The 11,961-nt window shown below is 40.3% G+C and overlaps 1 protein-coding gene across 4 annotated transcripts; it reads left to right on the plus strand.

The window, feature by feature from the left end:
• Positions 1–500: 500 nt before the first annotated feature.
• BUB3 (BUB3 mitotic checkpoint protein) lies at positions 501–11,719 on the plus strand. 4 transcript variants are annotated; one of them, XM_024121500.2, is made up of 8 exons: positions 501–589; positions 1,031–1,225; positions 2,085–2,154; positions 3,942–4,093; positions 6,634–6,792; positions 8,493–8,670; positions 8,911–9,127; positions 11,372–11,719. In XM_024121500.2, the coding sequence occupies exons 2-8, from the start codon at positions 1,031–1,033 to the stop codon at positions 11,379–11,381; spliced, it is 981 nt and encodes a 326-aa protein (XP_023977268.1). In that variant the 5' UTR covers positions 501–589; the 3' UTR covers positions 11,382–11,719. The 4 variants fall into 4 exon arrangements, with proteins under 4 accessions (XP_023977268.1, XP_023977265.1, XP_054937085.1 ...); XM_024121497.3 differs by lacking the exon at positions 11,372–11,719 and adding an exon at positions 10,130–11,364; XM_024121498.3 differs by lacking the exon at positions 11,372–11,719 and adding an exon at positions 10,130–11,364 and having other exon boundaries at positions 579–703.
• The last annotated feature ends 242 nt before the right edge of the window (positions 11,720–11,961 follow it).

The raw sequence follows: 11,961 nt of genomic DNA on the forward strand, positions 1-11,961 counted from the left end.
GTCCGGAGCCTGTGCTCCGCAACGGGAGAGGCCACAGCAGTGAGAGGCCCGCGTACCGCAAAAAAAAAAAAAAAAAAAAAAAAAAAAAAAAAGTACTGACCAAAATAAGGTTTTTGTGTCTGAGAGATTAACTGAGATGGGGAGGGCCCCAAGAGTCAACTGGAAAGAGTATCTTTCCCGCCTACTATTCAGAGGACAGGGCAGATGTCGGCCCCAGGGAGACTACATTTCCCAGCGTGCCGCACAAGGACGGGCGAGGGCGTGAGCGCAGCCTTGGCGCGGTGCTCTTTGGGAGTTGTAGTTTTCACTCGTCCGGCACTGGCGCCTCAGCCTGGTGGTGAAAAGAGGCCACGTGATCGGAAAAGCCGTCGTTCACCTTTGTGCCGGAACAGGTTGCCTGGGTTGACCGACGCCCGGCCTCCGGGGCGGACCAATCGGCTGCCTAGGGCGAGACGTTGGCGTTTGAAATCAGCCAATAGCAGGCATTGGGTGGAACTTCCTCTCCGCCCCCTTCGCCCGGCCTGCGAGAGCTTCGAGGGAAGCTAGGCGGCGGCGAGTAGCGGTGAAGTTGCTTCTGAGAGAGCCTAAGGTAGCGGGGAGAGGCGGCCGGGCGCAGTAGCGAACTTTCTGGGGACCCCTCCACTCCCGCCCCGGGCCCGGAGCTGGCGGAGCCGTCCTCTGGGAACCGGTTCCTCTTCCACAGGTTTTCTTTTATTTTAGGAGCACGCAGGGCGGCAGGCCTGGGGGGGAAGGCCGGGGTGCAGGAGCCCGCGGCGGGCCACGCTGGAGGCTGGAGTTAGGGGTGCGGGGGCGGCGGCCCGACCGGCTGGGGCGCTTAGGAGGGGCGGCGGGGGGTGGGGTAGGGGGAGACGAGGCCGGACCGCGGCGGGCGCGGCGGTTCTGCGCAGGCGCAGAGGCCGTGTCGGCGGCCTTCCCTAGGCCCCGCCCCGTGGGGCCCCCTCGCTGCCCCGCCGTCGGCGAGTCCAGCCCCCGGACCCTTGGGGAGTCTCACTGGGCGCTTGTTCCGTAGATGACCGGTTCTAACGAGTTCAAGCTGAACCAGCCACCCGAGGACGGCATCTCCTCGGTGAAGTTCAGCCCGAACACCTCCCAGTTCCTGTTGGTCTCCTCCTGGGACACGTCCGTGCGCCTCTACGATGTGCCGGCCAATTCCATGCGGCTCAAGTACCAGCACACCGGCGCCGTCCTGGACTGCGCTTTCTACGTAGGTGTCCTCCGCTTCCGCTTCTGCCTCCCTTTAATATTCTCGGTATGGTGTTTCTGGTCAACAGTGCCCGTTTTCCGTTGTTGGGCAGAGGCTTTTGTCGGTGGGGTCATTTGGATAGCTCCCCTCCCTTCCCCCAACACTTACCTTGAGCCCCAGGTACTGTTTTTTTGTTTGTTTGGTTGGTTTTGTTTTTCTGTGTGTGTGTGGGTTTTTTTTTTTTTTGGCGCTGGGGAATTGCAGACGTCAGGAACTCGGTCTCCCCTTGGGTTCTAATGGCGTAACCCTGCAAACCTTTTGGACGTAATGTGTTTGAAACTCACAACAAGACAGTATCATTTGGCTGTCTTGTTAAAAGAAAGGTCTGTTTGCGAGTACATGGGAATGCCTGTTGACTGTCAGCCAGTGTGGTGAACAGTTCTTCCTTAATTTGCTGGCGTAGTAGTTTTCTCAGCTCCTTAATTTGCTTTATTTTTTGTACTGTTTTTTTGTTTGTTTACAGTGAGTAGCTGAGCCCAGTGTACCTCTCGTCCTGAGCATAAACTGGATAGTTGGCTGTAGAAACAGGAATGTTTTTTTTTGTTTGTTTGTTTTGTTTTTTTTGCGGTACGCGGGCCTCTCACTGCCGTGGCCTCTCCCGTTGCGGAGCACAGGCTCCGGGCGCGCAGGCTCAGCGGCCATGGCTCACGGGCCCAGCCGCTCCGTGGCATGTGGGATCCTCCCGGACCGGGGCACGAACCCGTGTCCTCTGCATCGGCAGGCGGACTCTCAACCACTGCGCCACCAGGGAAGCCCAGGAATTTTTAAATGCTTTTTAAAGCTCTGTAAGTTTTAAATGACTTGCAACTTTATTTTGTAGGATCCAACACATGCCTGGAGTGGGGGATTAGACCATCAATTGAAAATGCATGATTTGAACACTGATCAAGGTAACATAGCCACATTTTTACCAGTTTAGTGTTTTCTTAGTTAGTGCTTACTTGTAAATGTTTATTCACGAAGAGTAGTTCCTGAATTGCTTAGTTCCTAAGTTGCTTAGATACAAGTAAGAATGGCTTGAATTTAGGACTTTTTCGTTTAAATGATAACCATTAAATTACAATCACAAATTATTATGCATGTATTTTATCAGTGAAACTCATAATCTCCATCCACAGTGTTTACATGAAGTGGCACTTAAGTATTTGACCGTTCCCTTGCCCTCAGAAGGGGACTGGGTCCCGCAGTGGACTACCTTTCAGTAGGATTTTTCCAGGACAGTGCTGATGTTTCAGCGTTCTCTTTTCAGAAGCTAATTTAGTTTAGACTGAAGGAAGATAGGTTTTAAAAAATTTAACATTATAAAATAGCCAATCCTGTCTAGATATCATGTTAACCCTGCTTGTATAATTGTTTAGCATAGAATATGCTTCAGTTGCATTTATTGAATGAAGGACAAGATAACACGTTTTCTTTTAGTTAATTTCTAAGAGATGAAAAAACTTACCCACATTTTTATGGTGACTTTGGAGCAGAGTAGAGATTGGAATGGAACCCGAATACACAGAGCTCTCTAGTGGAGGTTTTTTTTTTTTTGGTATATGCATACGTTAGACATGGATGTACTTGAAGGACATAGCAAGGCACAGGGGTATGACTAACGAGGATGAGTTGGACAGTGGGAGGATGGATAGAGGATAGACACTATATCTTATCAAAAAAAAAAAAGGATCCAATCAGAAGAGGCTTTTGCATGAAAGCCGTTTTGTCATGTAACTTACAACTGCAGATGTTTGGTTTTGTTTGCTAGTAGCTTATTCTAGATAGGAAGTTAGCTTGCAGGTTTAGGTTCTATTTGTTTGAAAACTCAGGAGAAAAAAAGCACTGAAAAGCAAAGGTTTTTGATGTTAGAGACCATAGTTAAGGGAATTAGCTGTTTATTCTCAGAAGATCATTGCTGAACTTCATGAGATACCATTTAAACAAGAAAAAAAAGTATGTTTTTAAACAGGTAGTTTTTCCTCTTTGAGGATCAGGGCCACATATTGTTTGTTTTTGGTTGTATCCTTAGCATGTGGTATAGATTTTGGCACATAGTAGACATTTAGTAGATGTTCGTTGAATGAATGAATCAGGGTGAAGAGTTGAAATTGAGAGGAAAGAAATTGTGTATTAGAAATTTGACCCACCATGAAAACCAAGTGGGTTAATCATAAGACTTCCTGCCTTCTTCATCCCCAGCTCTCAGATAATCCTGTTACCACTTAAATAAGTTTCTTTGAAACATCAGCTTAATGCGATAAGTTTTATCCGGATCCATTTGACCTGAGTTCTCCACTCATTGGTTCATTTCAGCAGGTATTTCTTGAGCACCTACTGTGTATCAGAACCTGTACTAGATAGTCAGAACTATAGAGTTAAACAAGGTTCCTGATTTGAAGGAATCTAGAATCAAGTGAGGAAAATAACAAATATGCCACCATTTTAATGTAATCTGAAATTGAAGTCAGCTTTTGGTATTACCATGCCAGTGAATCAAGCTATGCACTGTCAGGTGAACAGAGATGAAAGGTTGACTTCTCGTAGTCATGGAGAAATTTTTCTCTGTGGAGTAGTTCCATTGAGTGGGTGGAAGCGGATTCGTTACAGTGCAATGAATGTTTCCTTCTATTGTTCACTTGAGGAATCTTTGTTTAGTAAAGCTAGGTGTGGTTTGTTGGTTTGTTTTTTCCTACAGAAAATCTTGTTGGGACCCACGATGCCCCTATCAGATGTGTTGAATACTGTCCAGAAGTGAATGTGATGGTTACTGGGAGTTGGGATCAGACAGTTAAATTGTGGGATCCCAGAACCCCGTGTAATGCTGGGACCTTCTCTCAGCCTGAAAAGGTAGGCTTTTTATATTCGGAACAGGAATTATGGTCCTTGGGGTGGTTTGACTTGATACATGTTTGATGAATATGATGTTGAATTTAGAGGTTAAGAGTTGATGAGTCTATTTTACAAACTCAGCTAAATATGTGAAGGAAAACTAATTTTGGTATTTTGGTCCACATTTTCTGTCAGTTGTCATATTTGTACTGGATAGCACTAGTCCTAAACCCACTTCCATGTATTAACGCTTTCAGTCCTAGGGCTGAGAAGCAACTTTTCAGAGAAGTCATTTAGCAGAGACTGAACTTTTCAGAGAAGTCATTTAGCAGAGACTGTTCCATTGCCTTCATTTGGGTTTGACGGCCCCAAACCAGGAAGTGGGATGGAGCATCACTCATTTTCACTTATGACCTGAGGTTTCTCTTGAGTTGACTTTAAGAGGGTGAAATGGGTTATCATATGAAGTTTAGTGAAAAGGATGTCCTATATTCCCTGGCTTTTACCATTTATTTATTTTTAATAGTGACAGATGTAGTTTGCAGGCTGTAGTGCAGGAAGCTTCTTAAAACTGAAACTTTGTGTATTATTGTAACCTTTTGATCTGCACAGTGGAAGTGTAATTGAGCATTCTTGCTGTATCCTTTATCAGACTTTATCAGGTGGTAGTTAATTTTAAAGATTGATTGTTTTAGCAATTTAAAGGTATCCTTCACTTGAGTCTATTTCCTCAGTGTAAATATACTATTCAGTTCCTGTTAGCTGTCATTATATACTGTAGTGCATCCAAAGAACCATTATTTTTGTCACATCACATTCGAATCTACTCCTGGCAAGACCTTTGTTCAGAATAAAATAATTGCATTGTTTCTAGTTTTGATTTATGGTTGCATGTAACATGTTAAGAGCTGTGATAAATTGCTGACAGAATATCATATAATAGACAGCCACACTGAATCAAGCTGCTTATTGGTTCAGCAAGGTTCATTATGTCACTTTTTTTAATACTGTCTTTGATAAATGTATATACCTAGTCAGTAGCATGACAGTGTTTTTACTTGATTTATGATCCGTGGGGATAGAAACCACTTTCAGAAGCTTGTGTGTCACCTGTATAGTAAAGATTTAAGATAAAATTCCCATTCTGATTGTACTGTTATCAAGTGATCTCTTTCTGTGTTTTTTTTAAATTTGGTGTTTCATATGTCTTAGGATAATTTCTGTTTTTCTGCAAACATGTTTTCTGAATAAACAGCGGTAAATCTTAATATGTCTCTTATTGAAATACGCTTGTGTTAAATCTACTGTTTTGAATCTTTTAAATTTCCTGTTTTTCCCTTGGTCAAATTAGCTGTTGAATTTAAAGGCCAGATGTAGAGACTATCGGGTCGTTACATTGTGAAACCCAGTTTGTTTTTTTCCTCCGGTCTGGTGGTATGTGGTTAACATATTAGTGATTACTAACCATAAGGTTTACTTACTGAATGTTAATGAGATGTCTTACCATGTCATGAGGCCTCTTCATTTTTTATAGTGATTTTTCAGGTTTTAAAATACTAGATTAGAGTTGCTTATTAATTGAAAGTAATGATCAGGGCATAGTTATATGCCTGAAGTCTAGACTTTAAAAAAATGATTTAACATGATCAGGAACATACGTTTTGCCACCATTTTCATGAATTTGCTATCTCTGTTTAGTCCCCAGATAACATATTTGAAAATAAGTAACTTTAAATGCTTATTTGCAGGAAATTTTGTGGTTTGTTTCAAAGGAATGTTTTTGTGGAAGTTGTTTTGATATTGAAGAAAAGGAATTTTGAGGGGAAAAAAATAGATGCTTCTAGGGAATAAAATGCTTTTTAAATTTTCCCTAAAGATAACTCTGTTTTGAGTGTTCAGTATGACGTCAGGGTATAAGAATTTGCCTTGTTATATGCCAGACCACTATCCTTGTCTTTTAATTTTGAGTTCGTATGCCACCAAAAGCAACTAAGAAGCTAATTAATGATAGCTCTCTCACTCTTCCTGGGAAGGCCTATTTATTCAGTGTGACAGCTGAGAGAGTCAAGATTTTTAGAGTTACAACATGAAATATCCTTCCAAAAGGTGGTCATAGAAAAATAACTTTGAAAATGATTGTTTTATGAAAAGCCAGAAGCCCATTGAAAGGTATCTTGAGTTGTTTTTATGGCTTTATTATCTCCTTTTTGAGTATTTTCTACAATTTTATATTGTCACTGAATGAAACAAGAGGGCTGTAAAAACTTTAATAATTTAACTTGTTTTAGTAACGAAGAGAATTGTTTCAGAGGTGCTTTCGGAGAGTTAATTAGAATGTGCATTATGTGATACTTGGTTAAGTATTAAGAATCTCTTGTGTTTATTATTTTGTGCCAATTGGTTTGTGTAACTGTAGCATTTAAAATTTTGTACCTGTGTTTGTGAACCTGATCAGCTAACCTTTTTATGGTTTTATGATTAGTGGACTTTATCTTGGTGCAAAATGCCATTTGCAGTCAGGCAGATGATTTTCAGCAAGTTTTGGTCTTTCTTGAAAGGTGTATACCCTCTCAGTGTCCGGAGACCGGCTGATTGTGGGCACTGCAGGCCGCAGAGTGTTGGTTTGGGACTTACGGAACATGGGCTACGTGCAGCAGCGCCGGGAGTCCAGCCTCAAGTACCAGACTCGCTGCATACGAGCATTTCCAAACAAGCAGGTACTGACCTCTCCTCCCTGTGCCTGGGGAATTTGAAAATAAGAGGCTCTTATATGATAATGATTTGGTCACTGCCTTTTAAAGCTTTGCTTTTTTTTTTGAGTAGTGATTTAGAATTTGTTAGATTTAGAATTTGTTGTTGTAAATTTTTGACAGCCTTTTGTTAAAAGGTGGTATGTTAACTCAATTTTAGAGGAAGCTTTGATGTTCAGAGAGGATAAGTAATCTGCCAGTGGTTAGAGTAGAGGTTTTCAGATTCCTTGGTGATCCTAGTCCAGGATGCTTGACCGGTATACAGTAATCAGAGAGAGTTTTGCAGGTATTTTAATTTACAAACCAGTGAATTCAAATTTAAATCTGGAAATTTAGGATTATGGAATTTGCTGTTCTCTCTCTCTGTCTCTCTCTGTCTTTTTTTGTTTTTGCACCTCTTTGTACCCTAATGCTAATAGAGTTTAGTCAGTCTGCTAGCAGACCTGGGTTTTTCTTTTCTAAAAGAACGCCATTGAGGGTAGAGAGGCCTTGTCCCTCATATAATGACGAACAGGGTAGGTCACCCTTCCCGTCATCATTACTAGATGAGATGACACTTTATTAATCTGCCCTTTCCTCCCCAAATCCTTAAAGTTCGAAGGGAAGTTGGTGGTGGGGTCAGCTGCTGTAGGAATTTTACAAGAGGAAAAGTCATTAAAAACAGTGGATATCTTTGGAATCTAATGGCTATCCTTCAGTGCTTGTCAGAAGGCTAGTACCTCAAATGATGATCACAATTCTTCTTCGCAGGATATTGTAAATTTCCATTGAAGATAAGGGGTTGCAGTTACGTGAAACTTTAAATAGATTTAAGTGCATGATTAAAATATGCTTGAATTTATGAATGTTGTTATGTCTTCTATCTAAAATTTTCCGTCAGAGTTTATTTCCAGTTTATAATGGAAGTTTAAAAGTAACATTTTACTGATTTTTTTTTCTCCATAAGTAGTGTTTTAGGAGTAAATCTTTTTCATACCTTGAAGAATTAAAAATGTAGATTTCATATTTATCTTCATCTCTTTCTTTGATATACTGTTTTGAGGCAAAGTGAGGAAAGGTTTGAAATTATAAGCCACTTTTGAACATCGCTGAAAATCTGTGTGGTTTCTGTGTACACTTGACTTGCTGTAGTTAAATGCGAGAGGCAGGATGACCAAGATGGAAGGCTGGTTTTCCACTTGGTTTGGATTATTGGTACCCTCAGTGAAGGAGACACAATTCTTAGAGTTGTTAGAGGTGAGGAGGTGTAGGGCAAAGAAAAATATATTCCAGCTGATGGAATGAATTCGAGTCCCCTTCTGGACAGGACAACAAATAAATGATATTGAAACCCTAAAATTCCTGTTGAGGTTTGACAGAATAACTCAACATTTTTGATTGCAGTGTGCAGGGTACGGGTAGAGTGAAGAAGGCAAGTGATGGCGGCCTTTTATTTAGTTACTGGTAATAAAACAGGTATAAGTGTGCTTAAACTTTTGGAGTGGTCTTAACTATGTTAGTACAGCTTAAACACGTGGTTAAAACCTGGCCATATTCTCTTTTCATTGTAAAAATAATCATCTTTCTTTACTGTGGGCTGAATTGGGGAATTGGGTTGAATTTGGGAATCCAGGCCTTGTTTTGGAAGCTGGATTCACCATTTTTGTCCTCTGATTTCCTTTTGTCAGGGTTATGTATTAAGCTCTATTGAAGGCCGAGTGGCAGTTGAGTACTTGGACCCAAGCCCTGAGGTACAGAAGAAGAAGTATGCCTTCAAGTGTCACAGACTAAAAGAAAATAATATTGAGCAAATTTACCCAGTCAACGCCATTTCGTTTCACAACATCCACAATACCTTTGCCACAGGTATGCTAACCTGTATCTAGTTGTTAAGATAACATCATTTTGCTATTAATTGAACACTGCACGTTTGTACTTGAACAGAGTTTTAAAAAATTGTGCTTGCTTTTTATGATATTTAAAAGGAAGAAAATCTGGTATAATACTTCCTGGGGAAAATGTAACTTCTGTGAAAATGGTTAAGAAACTGGTTATTTTTGTATCTGCTTTTAAGAACTGTTGTAACTCTTTTGAAATTACTTGCAGGTGGTTCTGATGGATTTGTAAATATTTGGGATCCATTTAACAAAAAGCGACTGTGCCAGTTCCATCGGTACCCCACCAGCATTGCGTCACTCGCCTTCAGTAATGATGGGACTACACTCGCAATAGCATCATCGTATATGTATGAAATGGATGACACGGAACATCCCGAAGATGGTATCTTCATTCGCCAAGTGACAGATGCAGAAACAAAACCCAAGTGAGTATGCTTCACCTGTATTTGAGCCTTTTCTTGCATTCAACCCAGGATTTATTAATTTTTCTAAATTCATGAATAGCATTGTTGATGCCTGCTCGATATTACAGCTGCCTCTAGGGTTGGAGTTGATTTTATCTTGTTCTCCCAAGCTTTCAATATCCGTAGGTTGATAGACGTCTGATGGATAAAATTGTGCCTAGTTGTTTTGTAGAGAAGAATGTCAAACTCTCATTCTTCTTGAATAGGCTCTATTATTTGAATCTCTGGAGTTATTACTAGCTCATTGCTTCAAAATTAAGTTGAGGAATTCAAGAATAATTTCTTTTAGCAAATTCTATTTAAGATATTTAAGAGTTTGAACTACCAAAAATCTTCCCTCTCCACAGAGGTTGTTTCTTTAATATTTACACAAAATGAATGACCTTCAGGTCTTACTGGAAATTCAGGGTAATATGGCCTTGCCTGCAATAGCAGATTTCCTTAGTTTCGAAATTTTCATAGATGTCTTTGGCTCTTGGTTGCAACTGCTGACAGAGAGGAACCATTTCCATTTTTTGGTACCTAGGGCAAAGCTTTTTACTTAATTACCTGCACCAGGCTTCCAGGCTTAAGGGAAACCTGATACTTAGGCACTTGTTTAACCATAAAATACCAACCCCCAAGAGTCTTTGTCCTGTTCCGTGTCCCTGTCTACTCAGGCCCTGGAAGGAAGTCCTCAGTAAATATTTATGGAATAACTGACTGTTTTCAGGATTCCTGTACCTCTCTGAGTTAGAATGGTATAGAGTCCCCTTGCTAAATTGGTTGGGTCCCTGAGAAGGGGGCAGAGTATTAAATACTCAATATCATGTGTGCTTTTACAGGTTTGACTTTAGAACAGACTTAGCATGTGAAGCCTGTTGGATAAAGGGCTGTGTTTGCATTTAATCTCTCACTTTTGTATCTCTTGTCCTGGCTGGCCATTTTGATCTCATGCTGTTCTTTTTTCTTTTGAACTTGTAGGTCACCATGTACTTGACAAGATTTCATTTACTTAAGTGCCATGTTGATGATAATAAAACAATTCGTACTCCCCAATGGTGGATTTATTACTTTTAACAAAGAAACCAGGGAAAAATTTTAATTTTAATATTATAAGAACCTGAAAATATTGGAAAAGAGGTTTTTATTGCTTTTTTTAAAACACACACTTTCTTTAGTGCATGAGATGGTTTGATGGTTTGCTGCATTTAAAGGTATTCGGACAAACAGAATTGGAGGGCAGCGACAGCACTTTTGAGAATCAGTTTTGACCTTGATGGTTTTTGTTTCCATTGTGGAAATAAATGTTTGCGAATAAATGTAGGTAGTAAAACCCCCTTTGCATTCTTTGTGGACCTTAAATGGTAGAGAAAAAGGCTCTTGAGCCATTTGTTTCTCTTGCTGGTTATAGTTGCTAATTCTAAAGCTGCTTCAGACTGCCTCATGAGGAGGTTAATCTACAATTAAACAATATTTCCTCTCGGCCGTCCATTATTTTCTGAAGCAGATGGGTCATCATTTCCTGGGCTGTGAAACAAAGCGAGGTTAAGGTTAGACTCTGGGGAATCAGCTCGTTTTCAATCTTATTAGGGTGCAGAAGGAAAACTAATAAGAAAACCTCCTAACATCATTTTGTGACTGTAAACAATTATTTATTAGCAAACAATTGATCCCAGAAGGGCAAATTGTTTGAGTCAGTAATGAGCTGAGAAAAGACAGAGCATATCTGTGTATTTGGAAAAATAATTGTAACGTAATTGCAGTACATTTAGGCAGGCATCTATTTGGACCTGTTTCTATCTCTAAATGAATTTTTGGAAACATTAATGAGGTTTACATATTTCTCTGACATTTATATAGTTCTCCTGTCCATTTCAGTTACCCAGCCACTGGTGATTAAGGTTAAAAAGAAAAAAATTATAGTGAGAATGAGATTCATTTCAATATAATGCCCTGAAGCAGAACATGAACTTAGCTTGGCCTATTCTAGGTGGTTCCAAATAGTATTTTTGTTGTCACGCTTTTTGTTTTTTATTTATATTATTTGCAAATGTATGTTTCTGAATGGTACTTGGACCTTTACTGAAATTTATTTTATCCATGATGTATTTAAAAAAAATTCTTCTGATACAGAGAAAGGTCTTATTTTTATTTGTAAGTATTTCAGTGAAAACTTAGTGTAAGTCTGAACCCATCTTTTGAAATGTATTTTCTTCATTGCAGGTCCACCTAATCATCTCGTGAAAGTGGTTTCTCTATGGAAAGCTTTGTTTTGCTTCCTACAATTACATGCTTATCCCCTAAGGGATGCGTTGTAGTCATTGTGGATGCGTTATTTAGTATGTGGATTTCTCTGTTTTCTGTCTTGCAAAAAACTTGTCTGTGTGCCCTTTCATACTGACTATGTGTAGGATGAGGAGTCTTTGTGTCCTTTTGCAGTAGTCGGAAGAATTGTTTTTCCCCCCAGCAAGCCCAGTTGCTGTGTATGAGCAGCTTGAGCTCTTTTTGTAAAATAACCTAAACCTGTTAATTCCATGCTGTCTAATAAATCAGAGATTCAGAACCCTTAAATGTTGGATGTTTTTAAATGTTGGTAATGAGTGCAATTTACTTCATAAAAAGGCTTCTGTAAAGCAAAACTCCCTTCATCAAGGGCCTGGTGGGGATGACATTGTACCTTTAGGTCCACGCTGCCTCATTTAATTATGTCTATTCTGATGTACTTTGGGGATTCAGTCTTGGATAAAGTGATCTGTTGGAGTTCTGCCATTTCCCTTGTGCCCTCTCGCTGGATCAGCAGGGCCCTCGAGCCA

The sequence above is a fragment of the Physeter macrocephalus genome, chromosome 20, assembly GCF_002837175.3.
Source record: "Physeter macrocephalus isolate SW-GA chromosome 20, ASM283717v5, whole genome shotgun sequence".
In the NCBI taxonomy this organism is placed as follows: Eukaryota; Metazoa; Chordata; class Mammalia; order Artiodactyla; family Physeteridae; genus Physeter; species Physeter macrocephalus.